A 26,220-nucleotide genomic window follows, 5' to 3' on the forward strand; every position below is an offset into this window, starting at 1 on the left:
GGCACACAGCTGATGTCTATACAATCGTATAATAAGTCAAAAGCAGAAACGATATAGTCAGAATCGCACAATAAACACTGATTATGATCTAGAAATAATTTTATTGATTCAGCATTTTCCATAAGCATATATGTTTACGAATGGCTGTGATCACTGAGTATTGTGCGCATCTGGCACAATTCAAGCAATATCACGACACAGGACGCCAGCAATGGGCTTCAAACACTGTAATCAAGAGACGACTCAAACCCGGGTTTTGGGAGTGATTAGAGAACACTGTCACAACTAGGCTACCGAACTTCTGCAAATATACATTAAGAAGCATATGCTGATCGACAGCTGTGAGAGAACACCTGGTGTCCATGCCTATGTTTTGTCGAATGTCTTAACCCCAGTAGTGCAACTATGAGAAAGTTATATGTGTCAAATATGTATGTCCAGTTTTAAAGCCAAATGTCCTGTATGTACGGCACACGTTTTGATATATGTGGACAATTCCCTAAGTCAGCTCATACCATCCGTGCCAACTTTTGAGTGCTATTGTCTCCCAATATAGCGTGTGACCATGTCAGCCTTTAGTAAGTGTTTACACATTGCTACCTGGTGTTATACCCTGGCATGCTCGCTATCATAGTTCTAATCACCAGTAAGTACCCAGATCTAAATACTTCTAAGGTAACCCGTTTGTTGTTCTAGAAGATGGCTGAACGTGATCAGCACAATCGAGATTGGTTACTGCCTGTCTACGTGTCTTCTTGGCTGGGAGAGAAACAGGTGTACCCTCGGCGGTATCGTTTTCAGGTTCAAGTCTATTTTTCAACGATTCCATAATTATTTTTTTATCGAGCTAAATTTTATTGACTGGTATTCAAAAGATAGAATGCCAGTTGTTTTCATCACTAGTGATATTTCTTTTCAAGACAATATGTTTGTCGTTTTGCCAGAAACCTCTTCACCAACGGATAATAACATATCAACTTCAGAATAAGCAAAGAAAAGCCTTTCTTCAACACCAAACAGGGGTAAGTTAGTGAGTGAAGTGTTTTTGCGAAGTAACAAATCTTAGTACTATCTATGTAGTATTTGTTGCTAGAGACATTGTTACAACTGTATTATCAAACAAATAATGACAAGGATATGATAATGATAAGGTGCAGTAGCAGTAGGTGTAGTTAAGTATATTGCTATTGTACACGTAGTAGTAGCAGCAGCAGCAGTAGTTGTAGTACTAGTAGAAGACGACGGAGAACAACAGGAGGAGCAGCAGTAGCCCCATTTCGAATTCCACGGCGACATTGCCAAGGTTGTCCAACGTATGAAGGTTAGCTGGGAACAATGTTGGCAACCAACCGACGTGTATCCTTGTCCCTGTTTTGGTAACATCGCCGCCGTCCATGAATTTCATTATAGTAAAATATGCCTGTGATCTAGATTATGTCTTTGTTTTTCTCAACTCCACCCCGGATGCTGTTTCTTTTAGAAAGGTGGTAAGCGTTTATGACATGCACCAAGCTATACTAGTGCTCAGAAGAAAGTATACAGTTTGTTTGGCCAAGCTTGAAACGAAAAGAAAAGCGTATATTATGACAAGAAAGTGTTGAGAATTTTAGGAATATGATAATTTGATTTCTAGTATAAACAACCTCGACCAGTTATTAAGTACACCGTTTCATTCAAACGAGACGAGTGCGTTTACCCTTTTTCAATGCACGCAAGGCTGGGAATCGACACACTTTGATACGCACTGCTCGCAGCGTTTACGAGTAGGTTGCGCAATGTTCACGCCTACTTCACGCAAGTGGCACGAAGAATATGCGCGACAGAAATTTGGAACATTTTATAATTACCCCGCACAGTTTATGCATACTTCACACCAGTTTACGCCGAGTTTACTCATTGGCACGCAAGAAACTGCAAACCAGTAAGGGGACGAAACTCGTGCAAGTGTCAGGGTGGCTTTAGTCATCTCTAGTGACAAGCATGGATTGTTGAAGATCAAGTTTAACCCGGGTCACGCTCACTTGATCAATAGGAATTTCTGACAGTAAGAAACCAAGAGGTAAAACGTCCAATGGCTATCGGTCAATAAACCCCCTGTTAGTAAATGTGTTATCATATATTAACAAAAGTTCAGTTTTAAGATATTGCAGAGTCTGTAAAAGGATAAGAATATATATGTTACATCCCCTGTTGTCTACTAGGTGAACTGGTATAGGAGCGTGTTGTAGTATGACCAGAAATTATTGAGAATTTTAGGATTATGTTTAAAGGTCACATGAAACGTAAGACACAACTTTGCAGATTGTGATATTTTTCGGTATGCACTTACCGAAACGAATCAGGAAACATACCAATTCAACCTATAAAGTTGAAATAAAACTCGATGAAAAAAGCACTCGAAATCAGTTCAAACGATTCACTAATTTTGCCCCAGTGCTGGCAGAAAATGTGGTTTCAACAGCTATGCTATGCTCATATAGAATGCGCAGTGAATAGGTTCGTGGAGCATGAAACAATATGCCTGCCCGGCGTATGAGGTCGTGAGCAGTAATCTAATCTTGGTTATGTACACTAACAAGTAAAAATCTACTTGTTACATGAAAGAAAAAAGACCATGTTGACTGTGATGAGCAGCCTCTGTCATAGAGAAAACTCAATGTCTGGTTTATTGACACCTTCATGTCTGCCTGCCTATCTGCCGATGACAATATCCAGTGCACAACTTCAGTAATTGACCACATGTAATTTGAAATTAACAAATTTTGTATATTGTTTTTTTCTTAATCAACAATGCATTTTGCGTATCATGAATAAATGATACCCGTGTTCAATTAGGTTTGATTATTTGGTTGCATGTGACCTTTAGTTGGATTTCTACCATTAGCAACCTTGACCAGCTATCAAGTGCTTGGTTTTATTCAAGAGAGACATCTCCGTTAACCCTTTTCCATTACATTGTGAAGAGTTACCCCCCTTTGTTTACTTGCCATTAGACGGTATTTTCAGTGATCCTCAGTATGGATGGTTTAAAGAAGAGAAAGTTGATTTATTTATAAAGTATTATAACAAGAACATCAAGTCAGCTAAAGTTATTTCAAGTAGAGCAGGCGTCCCTTTGTCAACTTATAATCGTGTTTTAAAAAATGTTCTTTGAGAACGGCGCAGGCAGGCCCATAAAATAAACTGTTGGCGGCTGGTATTCTTAAGGCTGGATATGATTGTCTCTGTCCGTGAAGACAAAACTAGAACTGAGCTACATGCAATGGGTTGGAAGAAATGTCGAGGAATTCCATCACCGATAATGAAACCTGAACAAAAGGAGCGAAGGTTGAACTGGTGCTCACAGCATAGTGATTTTAACTGGAACAAAGGGATTTTCTCAGATGAAAGTTATGTGCGGCTGTTTCCAAAATACATTGAAATTCTGGACCAAACAAACTGAAAACTGTATCACCGAATTTTAACGTGTTGGTGGCATATCTGAGTTAGGGGCAACATCCCTGTGTGTATTTGAATGGAATGTGAACGGTGAGTGGTACAAACATATTCTCGAGGTATATTTACTTCTAACTGGACACATGTTCTATGGAAATGTTTGTACTTTCCCAGCAGGACAACGACCCAAAACATCGTTCAAAGCATTCACAGGCCTGGTTTGGCGCCCCAAATATGACATTATTAGACTGGGCAAGCTACAGCCCGGACCTACAACCAATACAAATGCTAGTGGGGTGGGGGGGTGGGGGGTGGGGTGGGGGCTTATGGAGGTAAGTGTCAATGAGAAAAATCTGACAAATATTGCTGAAATAAAAGAAGAAGTGGTCTGATATTGGGAGAGAAGGGGAAGGACATTTAAGGAAGCCGTCTTCACTTACTAAACGTCATTCTTTTGCCAAGTAAACTGGACTAACGTATTGGCATGAACAATGCTGGAGGATATATTATCATTTTCTTCATTTTTTTGTATTCTCAAAATTATGTTTGCATTGACTGTACCACAGTAATACAGTCAATGCAGGTAGCTTCAAATTGCGTAAGTATTATCATGCTCGGTTTTGGTAAAAACAGATTTTATTTCCTTGTACAGGTGAGTCAAACACCATACCCATAACACTGGGCGTGTCCGCTGCTGTTCTGCTGGTTGGCTTTGTTTTGGGGTGGATAATGACCAGGTAGTTTTAGTATTTAGAATGAATAAAGATGTATGCAACACAAAATAAGTAGAAATATTGTTTTCCTTGTGGGAAAAAACAAACGTTCAATCGTCTTTTGTTTAATACGATTACTTTGTCATGTCAAGCCTAATGCTAGAGATGTCTGAAGTATCCTCGTTAAATAATACAGGGTGAATGAATATATTTCCACCCCACTTTTGGCAATATCCTAGCGATGCCACGGCGGGGGACACCAGAAACTCTGTCCAGAGATTATACCCGTATGAGGTATCGAAAATAGTTACGTGCGATCTCTGTATCAACTGGGGTTGTCCCACCACCCAACATTGCGGAAGGACAAACAAGTTTATGATTTCTGTAGAGAACAGAATCTGGGTTTCTGTACAGCGAGCGCTTCAGCCATTAAGCTACCCCACCACCCTACAAAACTAAGTAACTGAGATTAAGAGAAATCCATGTATCATTGTGTGTCTGTGTTTTAATAGGGGCAATCTCTGTTTACAGGTGTTACTACCAACGGAAGACAAGGAATAATGGTGCAGTTGTCTACAGCACAACCTCAACCATGAACGAAGAACACACGTATAGTACAGTACATCCTACCAGTACGGCAACATATGCTAACACCTCTTATGAATATTACAATCAATAACATTGCATGATAATAAATATGTATGCACACGCACAAAAGTGATCTGCTACCTTGTATACTTAACGGTAAATATCATAACGAGATCTATGACTGTCACTGACATCATTGGTTTGCTTATGTTTGGCAACTAAACGGGTGATGACGCAGTGATGACATGCCAGCATTTTTCATGCCTTCCATGCCCCACAGTCTCACCACAGAGAGGTGAAACCATGTGCATGAAACTAGATTTTCAAGATTCAGATAGTAGGGAAACGTTTTCATTGTCACATTTTGACCAGCTTAGGTTCCAGAATCTATGGAAGTCTAATTCAGTCATCAACATTTATAGTTTGTATATATAGTTGTTCTGATCTTCAGTGTTGAAATCAAGACACCATGAAAATAGTGATTCTTAAAATTTGTGCATGTATATATATATGCCCCTCCTTTTGTTTAGTGTAAACGTTCTGTTATTAAGAACTTCGAATTCGTTTAGTAACGTACATTGATGTTGTGAGTGAGTGAGTGATATTGTGGATGACTAAATCACTTTGTCATGAAATTTCGAAAAATACCTGAAACAATGGGATTATCACACGGCGCTAAGTAAATTATTTGCAAAGTATTTAACTTTTTTAAAAACGAAGGTGAAAGGGGCAGGCATCAATATGCTTTGGCAAAGTATCGTTTACAAACTGCACGTGCTGTAGGGATGACGGAAGGGAAGTTAAAAACTGTCTTGAAAAACTGTACCGATTCAACCTGTACGGACACAGCTGAAGAGACCGTCTCAAAACCCACACGATGTGAGACAGTCGATTCATTTCAACAATAGCTGGTTAGAAACGCCATTAAGTCTCTATATAAACAAAATAACTTTTCTGTAAACGCATATGGAGACAAATCATTCTTTGGTCATATCAAAATATCAGTTATGGAAGTTGCTTCACAAATTTGGTTTCCGTTACAAAAAAAGTAGTTTCAGAAAATAGACGTGCACTGTGCGAGAGCTCTGATATTGTTCGACTAAGAAACCAGTACTTAAGCACAATTCGAAAGAAAAGTACATAGGGTTACGAGCCTGTATATTTGGACAAACATGGGTAAATGCTTCCCATACCACAGGGACACAATGGTTCGCCTACTCCACTTCAGAGTCCTGTGCCAGAAAATTACTACTTGGAAAGAGCGACTGATTGTGCTCCATGCTGGTTGCAAGAGTCGGGGATTCCTACGTGGCTGGTCCCTAGTCTTCAAGGCAAAATCTAAAGACAACCGAGACCATCATACCGAAATGAACGGGATAGTTTTCTGAGAATGGGTACAAAATCAATTGGTACCAGCACTGCACCCCCCACGCTCCATATCATGGGGTTCAATCAATCAGTTAGTGACATTGTTACAGCACCTGAATTATGTCTTATGTATGAAGTTAAAAACTCAGGTATATTTAATCAAATATACGCTAGTACCACCAGTACTGTTAGGGCAGCTGATGCAGCAATACAACCAGTGGACTCTGTTAAACATCTCGGAGTTACACTTGACTCACAACTGGCGATGGACACCCATGTTAATCAGCTCTGCAGAATATGCTTCTTCCACCTACGAGCCATTGGGAGATACGTCATCTCATCAGTCGTGATGCAGTGTCTGGTCTGGTTCAGGGACTTGTTTTGTCAAAAACTGATAATTGTAATAGCCTCATTTTTTTGTATTTCTCAGAACCTGCTTTCAAATTTACAAAATGTCCAGAATACAGTCTGCCGAATCATAGGCGGAACTTCCAAGCACTCCCACATAACGCCTGCCATGAGAAACCTCCCCTGCCTTCCTGATAAATCAAGATTTGTGTTTTGTGTACAAATGTCCCAATGACAAAGGTCCAGAATTCCTATCTAAATACTCCATACTTTCCAGGTAGACAGCTTCGTTCTCAGAATTTCTCTCTGTGCCTCGTTTCAAACTGCAAACGTTTGGTAGGTAATCCTTTCCCTGTCCTCCCCCTCTACTCTGGAACTCTCTGCCTATCACCATGAAATCAGCAGCTGAGTTCAATTCCTTTAAACGATTGTTAAGGACCCACCTGTTTTCTTTGCATTATTACTAGCTATCAGTCTCTGATTATGTAGATATGTATACTATGCACCCACTTTGTTAACGCTTTGAGCATAGACCTTGTGCATGGAAAAGGCGCATTATAAGTTCACATTTATTATCATTATTATATCACATCATACAAATCCAACACTTTAAAGAATTGTAAGGATGTATTCATTGTTTTGGGGGTCCAGAAGAGAGAATTACAGAAAATACCTCTAGGGTAGGAGTTCTGAAATAAACAAGATGAGTTTGACAGCTGTAATTAGCGACATTATCTCCCACCGAATGGAGGTTGATAAACTTAATGGTCGAATCAATGTCTGTCTAGATCAGTATGTCAGACAGACCATTATGACGCTATCATTTAAATCACACAGCTGATTAAGAATTCATAGGACATTTCAAATGATGATCCATTATCATGACATGCCATCCTATTGCAACATTCAACTAACAGATAACACTTTTTTCTTTATCGAACTCATTCAACTGCTGCTGGTTGTGTCCACATGTATCTACAGGCAAGCATACGCCTGGGTAACTAAGAGCCCAGTTAGTGGTTATAGGTCACATGCAACGTAAAACACAACTTTACAGATTCTGATACCTTTAGGTATGCACTTACCAAAACAAATCATCAAAAATGCCAATTCTACTTAGAAACTTGCGAAAAATTGCAATGAAAAAAAGCCCACGAAATCGGAGTTTGGGGAAAAGTGTTGTTTACAGCTGTGCCGCGCTCATAACGCATGCGCAGTGAATAGGTTCGGGGAGCTTGAAACAGTATGCCGATTGTGATAAGCAGCCTGTGTCACAGTGAATACTCAATGTCTGGATTATTGACACATGATTCACGAAGGTCTTAGGTAACGTCCAACTGAATGCCTCCCGATATGCATGAATGTGAATGGACTGTTGTTTGTTTCAGCAATTTTTTCAGTAGTAAATTTTCTATTCTGTACCAGACAATCCAGTGATCAGCATCATGAGCATCCATCAACGCAATACTGATACTATGACATGCATCAGCCAAGTCTACGAGCCTCTTATGAGTTTCAGATACTGAAGACCACTCCTGCAGCCTGAAAGTTGATAACGTGTATTACCAAAGTAACAGGCTTGACCGTATAGGTTCGGCTTATCAGTTACCCATAATACACAGCCGGATGGACTGGGTGCAATGTGGACGAAGTGCCTTGTTCAAGAAGACAACACAGTATGAGGCCCAGGCAACAAATTATACTCACTGTGCTACATCACTATGCTTGTTTGACATATAACCGTCACTCAAGTAACTATGGTTTTACGCCGCTTTAGCAATATTCCTGCAATATCGGGGAACACCAGAAATGAGCTTTACACGTTGTACCCATGTGGGGAATCGAACCCAAGTGGACGCATTAACCATTAGGCTACCCGACAGACCCAAAAAAAAACCCCAACGTGCTGATGACACAATAATATTTCTCTACCGATTCGCTGCAGGGTTCCACGATACACTTATGAAATATATGATACGTTTTCCGTCCTTCAAGCCACCGGAGGGAATTGTTCTGCAGTCATCTGTGAATTGAACTAACATGAGCTTCATCTGATTGATGAGTATCTAGTGAGTGAGTTAGCATGTCCCTTATGCCCCTGTTAGCAATATAAAAGCAATATCACGACGGCGGACACCAGGAATGGGTTTCAAACATGTGCGGAATCGAACTCGTGTATTCGGCGCTACGTGCGAACGCTTTAACCACGTGGCTACCTCACCGCTTGTCATGTCATTAAAGTATAAGTATAAGTATCTCAAAAATACAGGTATTTGCAATTAGTAGTAGGTTCATTTTAACACTGAGGACACCCAAACCGGCTCCAAATCTGACTGGATTACTCAACCCAGGCCGGTTATGAAATATTCGTTGTCTGTTGACACACGATACAGATAAAGATGAGATGACATAGAGATAAAAATTGTAACTCACTGTGACTGCGCTCATGGACCCATGAACAGAAAGTAATGACAGTTTTGGCTTGGTCTTGTGGGGATGTAAGCTGTTTACTGTCAAGTGGAGTTTGGCTGAATCATCATGATGTTCAGTTGGAGGTAGGATACATGTGAAACATTAATGTGGTTGTAAACAGTAGATAATACACTGGCATGTGTAAGGTGTATTTGTGTCAGTTAAGCAAATTGTATAATTGCTGTAGAAAGTCGGTGAAGTAAGCAGGTGCCTGTGACCTCAGGACATTGGGAGTATCTCCCGGTGAGCATGTGCTTGTATCCATGAAGATATGGGTACAGTGCCAGGCCCTTATTATGTGTTAAGTAGGTCATTGAAGACCCCAAAAATAGCTTCTGTTGTCTGTGCGTGACTGATGCAGCCCTGTCATATATATAATTCTTATCGATGTCATATGTATAGTCATGTGTAGTCATGTGTAGTCAGATGTATCCACATAGAAGAATATCATTGGTACATCTATATTCACATAGAAGGACATCGTTTGAAAATGTGTTTCCACGTAAAAGAACGGTGTTGGAGGAATATCTTTGGCGAACATGTGTCCTCATAGAAGAATATCGTTGGGAAACGTATATCCACGTCGGCGAACATAGTTGTAGAGGCGTATCGACAAGGAAGAACATTGATCGCAAATGCATATTCACATGAAAGAACATCGTTTGCAAATGTGTATCCACATGGAAGAACATCGATGGAGAAAGTGTATCCACATATAAGAACATCGTTGGCAAATGTGTATCCACATGAAAGAACATCATTTGCAGACGTATATCTACATGGAAGAACATCGTTGGCAAAGGTATCGCGACATAGACGAACTTTGCTGGCGAATGTTTTCATGACTATTTCCTGATGATATCAAACAACGAATTCTCATCAAGGGATCACGTGCCGGGCATGTTTGTAATGTGTAGTGACAGAGTTTTCATATGATTATGATTGATTTAGGACAGTTACACACAGAAACTCATGTTGTACACCAAACTGTCCTGATATTAAACATTAATTTAGTTAGTATAGTTTCCTGTTGTAACTCTAAAGAATCTGGCTGACCTATTTCTCTTGTACCACTTGCACTAAGGCATTTTTGTATAACGTTACTGTATGATTATCAAAATGTTGATGTTTCCCTATAGTTCCTGAGAGTATACATTTGGACGGGTGTCTGTAGACCTAACCCACGCCAGGATGTGGACAAATCGACGAGGATCCCTTTTTCTGCTGCCGTGGGTTTTGCTTCAAGGTATAAAAGTATCGCAGCTTTCTTTCTTGTGTGGAGTAAAATGTCAAAATAATAGCATAGTTGCCATGGTCAAGTTGCGTTCAATTTTAAAGAGGCTAAGTGCGTTACGGTGATGTTTTGTTCATTACACAAATGTATAATTTGGCAGTGCAGTCATGCTGTTGCACATATTTAACACTGAGCTTTACGATGTATGGCTACACATGAAGAGCAAACCAACCTAAATCGGTATAGTCTTGAACAATTCGCGTTTACGGGATAAATAACTATTTGTGTTGGGAACAGGGCTGACGTGTTAAGTTGCAGTAGTTCAAATAGCTCGTGACTAACATGATAGCTTCCTAATTGCACCTTCTGTCCTCTATGGATACCATTCCATGATGCATACAGATGAAAGTTGTATCTCAGAAATATGGAGTTCATACATCTTAAGAGCTAGCAGTGGGAAAAAGCCAGTTAAACGTTCTCCGGGTGTTTGTTATTTATCACAAAATAGTTAAAGCATGTGTTACAATACATTTCTTTTTCTGTTGAAAAGACTTATTCTAAACTAGCAATGTATTTTTCTGCTGTGAGGACATTTTAAGGGTAATTTTAAAATGAATTAATACATGGTTTATGCCCTAGAGTGATCATATGAGTTAATAAACTGTTAGCACAAGAAAGAAATAGAATGCCATAGTTTGTTATTTCAATGTGCTTTCCGAATATTCAATCAACATATTTGTTAAAACCCTCCCAGGAGGATTTGACTCACGGACATTTTACAAACACATGGTCAATACTTTCGCCTTCTATCCCATAGAAAGAGCACAGATCGGAGGCGACCAGTTTTACTTTAAGCAGTTCCTTTGTGTTATACTAGTATATTATTCTATGTAAGAACTTGTGTTGGAAATCTAGAGTTTTGTGTCACTTATGGCATTTCAATATCGTGAAAAAATACACTTCCAGTCTATAGAGTGTCAACTTCTCTTTCCCATTTATTATAAACATTTGGGAAGCTTCCAGCTGAGATGAATTTTCCATAAGTGTCGAATACTGAAAAGTGTCGAATACTGAATATCGCATTCATACAATTCTATGAAGGATGTTGACACAGTGCATGTTGCATAGAAAACCCTGTTCCAAGTATTATGTACAAGATTTGCTCACTTCTCATTGTTGTCAGATAAACGTAGGAGCCACATCTGTTGAGAAGTTAGTTGATGATGTTTGGTTGTGCCAAAGTTTCTGGTATCAGTCACATTTCCATCTGCAGTTCCATACGCAGTTGTCTGTGGCCGGAGAAACAAGACTGCCTGTTACAACTTCATGCTGACACTCGACCCCCCGTGTGCTGCCACAGAGATGCTTCTCCCAACCATGTTTACACTCGGGGTGTCCTCTGACGCCACATGTCAGAGGGAAATAGCTGGGGTTAGTTTAAGACAGAAGGGACCAGATGAACTCAGTCGTTGTTGTCAGCAGCGTGAGAGTGATCAGGTGACTGAGTACTGTCTTCCTGTCATGAAGAACCAACTGACAGATCACTATTACCTGGACTTTGTGAACACCTGCACGGCCTCGTTGTCGTTGTCGAACTGCGTTGGGGTGAATACGGCAAATCCCTGGATGGTCCGGGCAGTCATCAATGCAGTCTGAAACCTGTGGCAAAGATGGGTCACACTTATCCATCTGTCCTGTCTTGGCATTGTTACACTTGGCCGATCGATTTGTGATTTGTCATTTGTGATAAGTAGCGTCTCACTAGTGCAGAAATGGTGTCCCGATGGCAGTGGAAATGTACAGCCACTTGTAGTTGTGGCATTTCCCCAGGGACCATCCCAATGGCCTCATGACATTGTGCAGACGCTAGCCTTGGTACGCTATGCGTTTCAATTTTCGAACGATCGCAGCAGCAGGGATTGAGCTTCCCAAGTTACAGTATTTTGTGGCATTGATTTGTTCTGTTTCCCTTTCCCGGAATGCACGTGCAACAACGCAACTGACGTCACGGAAAATGGTACGTGCATACATGACACTGTTTAAATCATTATGTGTCTACACAAGTTTTTGTGTGCACAGTTTCTTCATGTGCCTAGTATATGTTACTGTATCAATCAAATTCTTATCTCTTGTCTTATAAAAGTAACTACAACATAGGAATTACGACGGAGACTGTACAGCTCAGTAGCATTACAATTACAATGACATTATCAAGTGAAATATCAGTTGCAATAGCAAAAAAGTCAGAAATACTAAGATTCACCTCAGCAAATGATGGCTTCGGACGAGGTTCATCATCTTTTGTCATCAGCTTTGTGTCAAAGGTGATAGCTTTACGTTTGCCTGCCATAGCGACGAGAGCGAACTGAAGATCTGTGTATCAGTCAAGCTTTTAAACACGATGTGTTTCTTTTGTTAATTAATTAATGACTATCAAACAATGTTGATTCCCCGCCAACGAGGTTAAACAATGTTGATTCCCCGCCAACGAGGTTAAACAATGTTGATTCACCACCCACAAGGTTGATGTATACCGCTAAGTCGCTGAGTTGACACTGAGCTGACACTGTGTGAGTTCGCTACTCACGTCGTTATTTGGGCTTGGGGTCAGGAAATCAGTTCGCTATAACCGTTAATTCGCTACTCACGAGTTCATTATTCACGTATAATTTTAATGATATTATAAAGGGACCATTGACGGGACTTTTAAATTTGTTCGCTATATCCGTGTTCGCTATATCCATGTTCTACTGTATTAGCAAACAGTGGTGGAGCTTGTAAAGCAGACCCATGTCGGAGTTCCCGGGTGAAAATAACGATCTACTGGTGTTTGTTATAATGAGAGGTGACAGAGGCACGTCCGTTCCATTCATTAAGAAATGCAAAAAGTATTTGATGACTTTACTCCGACATTAAATATACCTACGGCAGGCTGCTTCTCTCAATCGAATTTCAACAGGGACGATTGCATACAATGACTTCACATGTACATTACAACGACCAGCGAACTAAAGTTGAAATATATGGCAAGTGTACAGGAAAAGATAGTTTGTGTCAACCAAGTCAAAGAGTCTCAACACCATAGTCCGTAAGTTGCCTCTTACAACAATCATCGTCGCCTTTTGTGGCAAGCATGGGCTGCTGATTTCCTATTCTACCCCGGACCTTCACCGGTCACATAGATTTATCCGATCTCTCTAATATGTAACTTCTTACGTGTATGAAAGTCATGTGATTACCTATTCAGAACAAACACACCCACATGTACCTTTGTGTAAGTAGTATCTTTGGTCTTCCCTTTCAGCTGACACCGTGCTACACATCCAGCACGACTCTACATACACAGGACAGGAAGTGTATCTGTACAACGACCAACATGACGGAGAGGCCCATGCTAACTGTATAGCATACTCTCATGAGTGTGACTCTCATGTCATCATACAACTTGCTGCAACACGAGTTGTGCCCCCTGCCTGTCAGGTAGACTTCACTGATAGAGATGTGCCCATCAGGAAGGTGGATTGTAAGAATCCACCTGCACCCAGCAACTGTTCCAGTACAATGTTTGAGAGCACGTCCAACTATGTTAACATGTCAATATTCACGACAGTCGACCCTGGACGCCAAGAAAAGGAATTTCTGTGGATACGAGCGAAGAGTAAGACTCAGTTAAAAATATTGTATATCTCTTGATTTGGCTCTGAACCAGTTTGTAACAAGACGTCTTTCTCTTTCACGTTTAAATGATTTCTTTTGTCGTCAAATACGTTTATAGTGACACGGTACCCATATGAACTTTACAACGAGATGTGCCATTGAATGTGACCGGGACACTGTAATATGGCTAACTTGTGTCCAATTCCTTTCTGTCATGAATAGATTATGGTAGAACTATTTACATTATTATATACGTGTATGTTTTATCATCAATAAAACTTGACGATGGTGTCGCCAAACTGCATTAAACTTGATGACGGCACAAATATTAGGCTATGAACTTCAAATATCAATAGATATTACCTAAACATTAAACATTAAATAAGACTGGAAATTGGAATTATTTGCACCACGAACATTTTATTTTGTTTGGAAACTTATGTATTCTCAATAACCTGTTATATGAAAGGTTCGCGAAAGTAAATTGGGATTTTTATGACGGTATGTATTTCAATACTGATGCTGAAAAGTGGAGTAAGATAGATGTTAAATTATGTAGCCCAAAAGTGGCATAAGAGAAGACATGTTACATGATGTAACACAGGAAACTCGATGAATGTCACCTAAACTTCCGAAAAAGACTGAACAAACATTTTGTTTGAGCCTGTTCTGTAATGGTGATTGATATGTTGTTCAGACAAATGCTCAGTGACTGTTGGCCACAGTCTACAAGAATTGCTAAACGCAAATCCAACGCATATAAAAATCAGGAAACAATTCGAGTTATAACCTCTATCAATTGTCTTCACCAATATCCCCAGTACCAATTAATTCTTTGAGTTTTACTTACCACATCAGTCGTAAGTTACCTCCCAATGTTTCAACAAAGGTTTATATGGCACGACAGTCCAGTATCTTTGAAATCAAGCACAAAGATACAAACACTGTAGTTTGTGGCGATATTAGGCTACTATGAACTTTGTATGTTAGATATAACTGTAAACATTGCTTATTAGAGCTGTAAATATTGTAAATTAGATATTAGATATATCTGTGAACATTGTATATTATATATAACTGTGAACATTGCATATTGAACATAACTATAATTATTATAAATTAGCTATCAGATAAAACTATAATGTTTGCAATTTAGATATTAGATATAACTGTGAACATTGCCTGAATGCCTCTAAGCGATGTGGATTAAACGTGAGTGTACATAGTGCTGAACATTGATCGTATATTTGTAGCCGATACAGGTCAGAATGTAACCGTCGTGTGTGGAGCCAGTATCCCTTCAGATGTGTCACTGCACTGCCCGACGTCTACATCAACTACAACGACATCAACTACTACTACAACTCCTACTACTACAACTCCTACAACACCTACTGTTACGGCTACTGCTACGTCTACCACATCTACTACAACGACATCAACTACCACTACTACAACTCCTACAATAACTACTGCTACATCTACAACATCTACTACAACGACATCAACTACCACTACTACAACTCCTACAACAACTACTGCTACGTCTACCACATCTACTAAACAAGCAACAATGGCGTCTACCAACACAGTCAGCACACAGAAAGCTGGTAAACCACAAGCTTTTCCGTCCACAATAACAACATCATCAAGGACGTCCGTACACAGCAAGGGCACCACAACGCTGTCCGCGTCGATTGTGAATGGTGTTTTTCAAAGCACCCCGCCACACCAATCCAAGTCAAACTCTCCCTCTCCACACCCGTCTCAACACCCCAGTGGATCTATAGGATCTTTTGGTACATATGACAAATAACCCCTTTGTTCATTGATGCACCCACCTTTTGGCAAACACCAGCTGGGGCCCGTTTCACAAAGCGACCGTAGCGCAACAACAGTTGTAAGTTTGTGTTAAAGTATGGGAGTTAAGATCACCTTAGCGCTACGGCCGCTTTGTGAAATGGGGCCCTGGTGTGTACACAATCTCATAATCATTCATAAGCGAAAACGGTATATAGTCAGAATCATGCAGTTTATTGATTCAGCTTTTACCGTTCGTTTTCCTTAAGCATACATGGTTACGAATCGCTGTAGTTGAGTGTAGTGAGCAGCTGTACAAGCAATATCACGGCATAGGACGCCAGCAATGGGCGTCATACATTGTAACCAATCGAACTCGGGTTTAGGGAGCGACTAGGCTACCGTGCAGAAATTTTGTCCATATACATAAAGAAGCATATGCAGATCCGCAACAGTGAGAGAACACTTGGTGTCCATACCCAATTTTTGTCTAGATGTCAGAACCCATGGTGTGCAACAATGAGAAAGTCATATGTGTCAAATATGCATGTCCAGTTTTAAAGCGAAATATCTGGCATGTACGGCACACTTTCCAATAGATGTGGACAATTCTCTAAGTCAGCTCATACCATCCGTGCCAGCTTCTCAGCGTCAGCACATCATAGATTTTCATATGCTTTTAGTAAATGCTTAGACATCACTACCTAATAATATACCTTGCCATTCATGCGCTTATTCATTTGTTCAAATCACCCGCAGATATCCGAATCTAAATATACTGAAGAGCCAAGTAAAAGCAACTCTGTTTTGTCAAGTTTTTAAATAGAAGACATAAACATGAACGCATACTTTTATGAGATTTCATTTTTTCGAAACTTTTGCGTTTCTTTTGCTGTTTCGTATAGTTCCAAGGTAACCCGTGTATTGCTATTGAAGATGGCTGAATGTGAACAGCTTATATGATTTGGGTTATTGTCACCATGTCTTCTTGGCTTGGACAGAAACAGGTGTACTTGTACAGATGCCTTCAATCGGTGGTTTCGTTTTTTGGTACAAGTCTGTTTTTCAGGATTCCATTTTTATCGAGCGTGAATATTATTGACTGGTATTCAAAAGTTAAACAGCCAGTTATTTTCATCAGCAATTAAATGTTCTCAGGACAATATGTTAGTCTTTTTGCCAGAAACCTCTTCACCAACGGATCATGACATACCAATTTCAGAAACAACAAAGGAAAGAATTTCTTCAACACCAAGCAGGGGTAAGTCAGCGAGTGGAGTGTTTTGCAAAGTTAATCTACTAGCTGCCAGATACTTTGTAGCAATTGTATTAACAAACAATTAATAACAATAATAGCAACAGTCGTCGTTGTAGTAGCAATAGGTATAGTTAAATATATTATTGTTGTACACGTAGTAGTAGAGGAATAGTACTAGAAGAAGAAGACTAGGATCAGCTGTAACCATGTTTTGAGTACACTTTCAGTTGAATAATGCCTCATTTAAACAAATGGCAGAGATAGAACAATACTGGTTTCCTGGTCAAAAACTGATCAATTCTTATACGTAATTCATTCTTCTCATTCTGCACGCCTACTTGTTTTCGTCACTAGCTGAATGCATTCAAGCCAATATGTTTGTCGTTTTGCCAGAGTCCTCTTCACCCAAACAAGGGTAAATCAAAAGGTGAAATACGGGCATCCAAATACAGATATCGTTCGTGTATGACCAAATATTGTCTCCAAGGAAACAATGATATAAAATCCAATTCTTCATCGATGACACCGATTACTGGCCGTGAATGTCTCGGTTCAGTTGATAAATGTTGTTGTTTATTTTCTTTTTGTTACGTGATCAAAACCGTCAGCAGGGTCATCTATTGAATTTCTATATATATTTACTCGAGAATGATATGGTAAGAAAATGTATTTAAAGTATTTCATTTGCTCACAATTTTATCACTTTATCAACTTTATCCGACAACTACTCATGTTACTACTACTGCTACTGCTGCTGCTGCTGCTTCTGCCACAGCTACTAAACAGACAGGTACTACTAGCTTTGTTAATACTACCCCTACTGCTATTGCTACTTCTACTAGTATAGCTGCTTCAACTTCTACAACTGCTACACTCGCCGTATTTGCTGGTATATCTGCCTACAAGAAAATCCGGGGAACATCATCAGCTCGTACCCCTCAAAACCTACAGAATTCTGAAACGACATCAGCGGAGACAATGGCTCCGCGTTTCGACAATTCAAACTTTCCTCCAACGCGAGATTCGCAAGGCCAACATCTTGAATGTGTGGTATTGGTACAATCATGTAACCTTATAAACTGATCGTTCTGTTATGAACATATAAGGATGCCGTCTTCACGTATTAATCGTCATTTGTTCGTGAAGTGAATATAGACTATTATAAGTATTGATATGAACAAGTCATGCTGAAGGAAACATTATCATTATATTTTATGTTTTTTTCTCAGAATTATGTTTACACACTTTACCTCAGTAGTACAGTAAATACAGGTAGCTTCATAATACCTCAACATTACCATGTTCGGTATAGTACATATGAGAAATATCCAGGTATTCGTATGGTAGTATCAACGTCTATTTCTTTGTGCAGATGAGTCATCAAGCACCTTACCCACAACACTGGGCGTGTCCGCTGCAGTTCTGGTGATTGGCTTTGTTTTGGGGTGGATAATGTCCAGGTACTTTTACTCTTTAGAATGACACTAAAGATGTGTGTAACACAAAATAGGTGGAAATATTGTTTTCCTTTGTCGGAAGAAAATGTCCAGTCCTCATTTTTGTTGTTGCTTAATTTGTCATGTGAAGTAGCCCAACGATGCCACGGCAAGAGCTCTAGAAACTCTCTGCACAGATCACTTTGAAGTTACGTGCGATCTCTGTATCCACTGGCTTACCCCACCACTCAACATTGATGAAAGACAAACAAGTTTATGATTTCTGTAGAGAATAGAACCTAGGTTTCTGGAGAGCAAGCGCTTTAACCATTAAGTTAGCTCGCCACCCTACAAAAACTAGATTAAGTGAAATCTATGTAACATTGTGTGTCTATATCTTAGTGGTGAAAATCTCTGTTCACAGATGTTACTGCCAACGGAAGGCAAGGAATAATGGTGCAGATGTTTACGACACTACCTCAACTATGAACGAAGAACACACGTATAGTACAGCACGTCCTGCCAGCACGGCGACATATGCTAACACCTCCTATGAATATTACAATCAATAACAAAATAGCAGGATAATGTAGATGTACATATGCCCTCGCTTTTGTTTCGTGTAAGAACTTTTTAAGAACTTTGGATTTGTTTTGCAGTGGATATATATTATATATTTTCATGAGACATTGATTTCGTGGGTGACTAAGGCGTTAAGTCACCCTGTTATGAAGCATGAAAACCTATAATTGAAATAACGAAAACATTATAGCAAGAACGAGAAAATGAAAAGAAATAATTTGTGTGAAAAAAGTGCCATTTGGTATTGTCCGTGGATGTTTACAGTAGAGCTGAGGCGGATCCAAATTTTCTATCCGGGTACACCACCCCCTATTACCCTACCCAGACACCTATTGTTTAAATTCCTGACATCAAATGGCAAGGAAATGGCAATATATTATTCAACTCGGAGGTTAATGTTTCGAGGTTTCAGTATCTTAATCATATATCATATTCAGTAGAAGTCACCGTAAATTATGTACATGTATACAGGTAAAATCTTTTAATCATGTAAGAAAAAATTACAGAGTACAATGTTTAATCTATAAGTCACATGGTCATTACGGTCCGTGTATTGAGACGGGTACCCGGATCCAACTCATTACCCATCCAACCCGGGTATCCGGACTACCCGTCCCAGCCCTAGATAACTATTTTTATGGATCTGATGTGCTGTGTTCACTGTTACAGTTACATGAGGCACAATTCTTCAAGTATGATTGTACACTGTCACTGAATTTCAGATAATTTCAGATAAATTAGCTAAATATTCCCGCACTATGAACCATATACTCTCTTGCTCTCTTTAAACATAGATGTTAGATGATCAAATTGCATAGCGTCTATTGCATTGGATTGCCAAATTCTATATATAAAAATAATGCAGAGGTCACGTTTGGAAGAATTTACTACGTCAGTTTGCGAATAGTGGAAGTTTCCAGTTGTGGAAGTCTGAGGCGTGTTTTGACGTAGTGCTCTATCGAGTTTAGATTTAGTGGAAGGCCATGGCAAGTCAATGACGTTAGAATTGTCAAGGCAGCGGACTATAATCCGAAGCATGTGACGTGCAAGGACTTCACTGATGTACCGATGTGCTGTCAAATTCAAAGTAGCAAGATGATGACGCAAGTGAGCAGCCCGGATGTTGCTGGATCCTGGGCTAGGGTGTTATGTCTGTCGCTATGATGAACGTTGAAATGTCGGGCAACTGCAGACTGCGACCCCTCAACTTCTAGATGTCAGTGCGATGTTTCGAAAAAGCAAACAAACAACAACAAACAAAAAAAAAAAAAGAAAGAAAGAAAAGAAACAAGACTTACAAAATTTAACACAGCATTTTCCTTTTAACATATGCTGTTTCTCTTACTTTACTCTTTACGATCTTTCAACGACGACGTTTTTGAAGAGTTAGTACATTTTTACTGTTGTTGTTGGACCTACATGAGTCCAGTATTCTCAAACTCAGCTTTTACTTTTGATGTATATGCTATATATGTACTTGTATACAGTTCTTTGATGAATGGGCCCCTGAAGGTCCTGGGTAGAATAGGCCTTCAGCAACCCATGCTTGCCATGAAAGGAGACCATGCTTGTCGTAAATGGCGACTAACGGGATCAGGTGGTCAGGCTCGCTGACTTGGTTGACACATGTCATCGGTTCCCAATTTGCGCATTGATGACTGGATTGTCTGGTCCAGACTCGATTATTTACAGACCGCCGCCATACAACTTGTAATATTGCTGAGTGCGGCGTAAAACTAAACTCACTCACCATTGATAAATGGAGTGGATGGGTATCCTAATGGTTAATGTGCTCGCTCCTCACTCGGAATACATATTGCTGGAATATTGCTTCAAACGTCGTGAAACTTGACTCACTCACTATCTGCTATCGGTTTAGTCCCTTGGATTGCTGGTGACCTATATTATTATCATGTGGAACATCCCACAGGCTTGACTGATGAGGACAAACTTCCGTGAAAGAATGGTTATTAAATGTTTCTTTCTTTCTAAATGTGAGTTAAGTGTGACTGATTATTTACAGACCGCTACACATAGCTGGAATGTTGCTGAGTGCGGCGTAAAACAACAAATCAACCAATCCAGATAAAATAAAATTAATTAATATATTATTACCATGAAATATATTTACTCCGCCATTCGTCATTTAATTCTTTAGCATTATGCTCCTAACATCTTCTTGGTTATGGAAATTGCTGTCATATGTACAGAGAGACAGAGAGACAGAGAGACAGACAGACAGATAGATAAATAGATAGATAGATAGATAGAAAGATAGATAGATAGATAGATAGATAGATAGATAGATAGATAGATAGATAGATAGATAGATAGATAGATAGATAGATAGATAGATAGATACGGGTACTGGTGGTCCTTGTGCAAGAGAGATCCAATCGAATAATGATCTTCTCCGTTGTGGGGAATCGAACCTTAATCTGCGGCGTGTCGAGCTAACGCTTTAATCAGTGGACTAAACAACTTAGGAAGAACATATGACATGCATTCCAGTGATATCATATCGAGGAAAAAACTTTCACTTTTTCCATAAAAAGACCGTTCGTCCCTCGAATATGCGTATTACTCGAAAATGTTTTGTACTGGTAAATATTTGGAATATGTAACATATTACATGCGCTGTTGGAGATTGACTCGAATGTACTATCTAGTAAAATCTGCAAGAGGGGAGAGATGAGTTAAGAGAGTTCACATGTGACATCGCGTCGGCAATATCACAGCCAGGTAGCGTGAGAAAACCAAACAGGACCCGCGATATGACAGCGAAACAACCTGTCGACAACAGTTATACAAGCTGGACGAAGCTGGACCTGATGTTCAGTCAGAGGTAGGATACACTGTGAACCTACAGCCAACATTGAGGCAAATTTCTTTTGGTAACAGTGAATGAACCAGTAGTCGAATGGGTAATCATGGTACAACTAGTGAGTGAGTGAGAGTGATGGGAGTGACTGAGAGAGATGTTAGTGAGTGAGTGAATGAGAGAGTTATGTGAGTGGTGGGAGTGAGCGAGTGGGTGAGAGTGATCTGAGTGAGAGCGATGTGAGTGAGAGTGATGTGACTGAGTGAGTGAGTGAGAGTGATGGGAGTGAGTGAGTGGCTACAGACTGCCATGTGAACATACTATACCAGTGTAACCACGACGTAAGTTGTCTGCAGTGAGTTGCGATGAACCCCGTTTCACAAAGCTCTCGTAAGCACGAGATCTCGTAAGTTTCCCCGCGGCATCCCTACCTCCTGTACTGTAACATACGAGGTGCCAATGCTACGAGAAAGGTTACGAGATCTTAGACGAAACGGGTCCACGGTCATCTACCGGCTACTTCGGTACACTGAGCCCTCAGACACATCTTTACAGTAGTACATTCCATGTCCCAATTAGGCGGTTTTAGCCTTCCAACATCGGGTCCTTACATACCTGAAATACAACCTTCTTGTACACACACGTCATTGAATATGTGTGTATTTTGTGTTATTTATTCACTTTCGGAACAGGACATGTTTACCCTTTTCAAGAACACTTGTCATTTTTTATTTTCAATTGTCCTTTTGCATAATTTTTGATCTTTACACCTAACGGAATATGTTTCTGAGGATAGTCAGTAATGGGTATTCTTTTGCACTGACGTCTTTTTCACTAGAATATTATGAATTGAACGCGTTGTTAGATTTCACGATATCATCGAACCTCCTCTTCAACCCTCCAATGGCGTCTAATACCGCATCTTCGCTTTTGCTTGGATTTGGATCAGTCAAAAGTGTTTGTTTGATCGCGGAACTGCTTCGAAGTGAGCTATGATGATCTGATTATCACCTGATCGGTCAGTAGGTCCCGGGTTCAGCTTCTCTCCAGCACAAAACAACAACACGAGTATCAGATTCAACACGGTTATCCGGGTGGCCATGTTCGTCATAGTTTTCGTGAGATCCGAGACGCGACCGCCTTGTTCCACAGCTTGCTTAATATCCACCACTGTACGGTCGCAAACGTCCCAATTTTGCAGCGAAAATTCTCTACACATATTCCCATTTTTCAGTATTCTTGACAGTCGACCCTGGACATAAAGAAAAGGATGTGGATACGAGCGAAAAGTAAGTTAAAATTATTTTATATCTCTTGATTTGGCTCTACACCGAACTGTAACGAGACATCTTTGTCTTTCACGTTTAACTGAAACGTGCAACATTTTTTTCAATTTTAAAAATGTGAAGATGTTCTGTGGTTGTGAATTTTTTTGTTAAATACCATTATAGCGACACAGTAACTATATCAACTTTACATCTGTATATGCCACTGAATGTAACAAGGAGAATGTAAGACAGCAAACTTGTGTCCGATTCTTTCCTGTCATGAATAGATTATGGTAAAAATATTTACATTATAAAATAATTGTCATATCGTCAGTATATATTCGCGATGGTGTACTGAACTAAACTTGATCACGTCATAAATATTTGGCTCTTAATTTCGGAAGTACGCATGGATGTACTCAAGAATGAAACCAAATATGACTGAAACTTTTGCATTTTTTCCACCATTTTTTTTTTTGAGTGTTACCTACCGCATCAGTGATAACTTACCTTTCAATGTTCAAACAAAACGTTATGTGGTACGACAGCCCAGTATAATTAAAATGAAGCGCAAAGGTACAAACACTGTCGTTGATATTAGGTAACTGTGAGCATTCCATATTAGATATAACTGTAAACATTGCATACTGGATATAACTGTAAACATTCCATACTAGATATAACTGTAAACATTGCATATTAGATATAACTGTAAACATTATAAATGTAATATTAGATGTAACTGTAAATATTGCATATTTGATGTACCTGTAAACTTTGTATATTAGATATTAGATATAACTGTGAACATTGCCTGAATGTTTACTCTAAGCGATGTGGATTAAACGTGAGTGTACATAGTGCTGAACATTGATCGTATATTTGTAGCTGATACAGGTAAGGATGTTACCGTCGTGTGTGGAGCCAGCGTTCCTTCAGATGTGTCACTGAACACCCCAACGTCTACATCAACTACTACTACTCCTACTGTTACAGCTAGTGCTACTTTTACCACATGTACAATACAAGCAGCCGTGGCGTCTACCAACACGGTCAGCACACAGAGAGCTGGTAAATAACAAGTTTTGGCGTCTACAATAACAACATCCGTACACAGCAACGGCGTCACAACGCTGTCTGTGTCAAAACTCTCCTTCTACACACTCTTTGTAACACCCCAGTGGATTTGTAGGAACGTGTGGTACATTTGACAAATAACCCCATTTGTTCATGCAATGGACCCACATTTTGGCACCCGGTGTCTACACAATCTCATAATCATTCATGAGGACAAAAGATATAGTCAGAATCGTACAATGAATTCTGATTATGATCTAGACATACTCTTATTTATTCAACTTTTACCGTTCGTTTTCCTTAAGCATATTTGGTTACGAATGGCTGTGATCATTGAGTATGGTGCGCATCTGGCACAATTCAAGCAATATCACGGCATAGGACGCCAGCAATGGGCTTCAAGCATTGTAACCACGAGACGAATCAACCTGGGGTTTTGGGGGGTTATTAGAGAACACTCTCGCCATTAGGCTACCGTGCAGAAATTCCGTGCATATGCATAAATACGAATATGTAGATCCGCAACTGTGAGAGACCACTTGGTGTCCATAACTATGTTTTTATGGAAATGTCGTACAGCGATGAGAAAGTTATATGTGTCAAATATGCATGTCCAGGTCTAAAGCAAAATGTCCTGTATGTGCGGCACACGTTGCAATACACGTCATCATATCATCCCTGCACACTTTTGAGTGAATTTTGTCTCCCAATATAGCGTGTAGCCATGTCAACACATCATCGACTTCCTTAATCCGTCTTTAGTAAGTGTTTACACATCGCTACCCAGTTTTATATCTTGCCATGCTCGTTATCATTTGTTCAAATCGCCCGTAAGTACCCACATCTAAATAGTTCTAAGGTAACCCGTTTGTTGCTATAGAAGATGGCTGAATGTGATCCGCACAACCGGTTTTGGTTACTGCATGTCAACGTGTCTTCTTGGCTTGGACAGAAACAGGTGTACTTGTGCAGATATCTGCCAGTGGCGATATCGTTTTCAGGTTCAAATCTGAACGTTTGTTGTTTTGCCAGAAACCTCTTCACCAACGGATAATGACATATTAACTTCAGAATCAGCAAAGAAAAACCTCTCTCCAACACTAAGGAGGGGTAAGTCAGTGAGTGAAGTGTTTTGCGAAGTTAATGCCAGACCGTGTTTAACACACTGGGAGAGTTTAAGTTCATTAATTAAGGGGTCGGCTTCTATCGGATTAGACTACACGAAGCAAGGTCCCAGCTCTTGTCCCTATCTTCCCATTAAGGGAAAAGGAATATAATTCATTATGAAATCATCACTTACCACGGAAAACTATTTATCTCAAATTGAAACTACATGCTATAGACTAGCCTTGACACGCTTGCGATTATCTTCTCATTCACTAATGATTGACAAAGGAAGATGGTTCAATCAAAATTAGTTTTAGGAAAACGTTTAAGTTGTTTTTGCAATGATGACATAGAGCATGAATGTCATGTTATTATAGTTTGACATTTAGACGTCGCTATTTACCTTTACATGTATACAAGTATCCAAACATGATGACGTTTATAAATCTTTTACAAACCAAAGTTGAAGTACTCACCTTCAGCTTAGCCAAATCTGTTTATCCTACAATTCAGGTAAAAGAAAACTATAACTTGAATAACAGTGAATGTTTTCATGCTGGTCGCTGGCCTGTTTAAGATATAAAGCAATCAAGCCAAGACACAGTAAATAGACACTTGCTCGAAGTATGGTGATCGTGTGTAGCATTCCTACAACTGAAACTGTGTCAATGAAATGATGTGTCATTTTATTGAAGCAGATATAAATATAGTCTCCTGTGTATATATATCTCCTTGTTAATGTAGTTTATTACAGCATCGATTTTAATGTGTACAAGAGTATTTAAAGCATCAAAGTATCATGATATCATCTGAGTGGACAAAGATAAATACAAAACGTAAAAACATATAGAGTTTTAAACTATCCAACACCCCTTGCGTCTTTCTGATTAGGATCCAAACTTTTGATAACTAATGAATAGCTGAGACCAAAGTGGTCATCATCGAATGCATTTTACTACTCTGAAATCAGAAAGTCGACGGATCAGAATGCTCGACCAGAGACGTGTGCTGCTTGACAAGTATTAAATGAGCCAGCGCAGTGAACAAGTAAGCGTT

The 26,220-nt window shown here is 39.6% G+C and overlaps 1 protein-coding gene across 1 annotated transcript; it reads left to right on the top strand.

Annotated features, from left to right (window-relative positions):
* The first annotated feature begins 8,888 nt into the window (after nt 1-8,888).
* On the top strand, nt 8,889-19,105 carry LOC137256291 (uncharacterized). Its single transcript, XM_067794035.1, has 7 exons — nt 8,889-9,007; nt 10,064-10,170; nt 13,463-13,816; nt 15,069-15,614; nt 16,838-16,876; nt 18,246-18,333; nt 18,734-19,105. The coding sequence occupies exons 2-7, from the start codon at nt 10,116-10,118 to the stop codon at nt 18,879-18,881; spliced, it is 1,230 nt and encodes a 409-aa protein (XP_067650136.1). The 5' UTR covers nt 8,889-9,007; nt 10,064-10,115; the 3' UTR covers nt 18,882-19,105.
* Nucleotides 19,106-26,220: the final 7,115 nt, after the last annotated feature.

This window comes from Haliotis asinina, chromosome 11 (genome assembly GCF_037392515.1).
Source record: "Haliotis asinina isolate JCU_RB_2024 chromosome 11, JCU_Hal_asi_v2, whole genome shotgun sequence".
Taxonomy (NCBI): domain Eukaryota; kingdom Metazoa; phylum Mollusca; class Gastropoda; order Lepetellida; family Haliotidae; genus Haliotis; species Haliotis asinina.

Excerpts from the sequence above, each read along its gene's own strand:
- LOC137256291 (XM_067794035.1), top strand. The coding sequence starts at position 10,116 with ATGTGGACAAATCGACGAGGATCCCTTTTTCTGCTGCCGTGGGTTTTG. Across the intron at positions 15,615-16,837 it reads TGGATCTATAGGATCTTTTG|AAACAACAAAGGAAAGAATT; the intron begins GTACATATGACA and ends TACCAATTTCAG. Across the intron at positions 18,334-18,733 it reads TTGGGGTGGATAATGTCCAG|ATGTTACTGCCAACGGAAGG; the intron begins GTACTTTTACTC and ends CTCTGTTCACAG.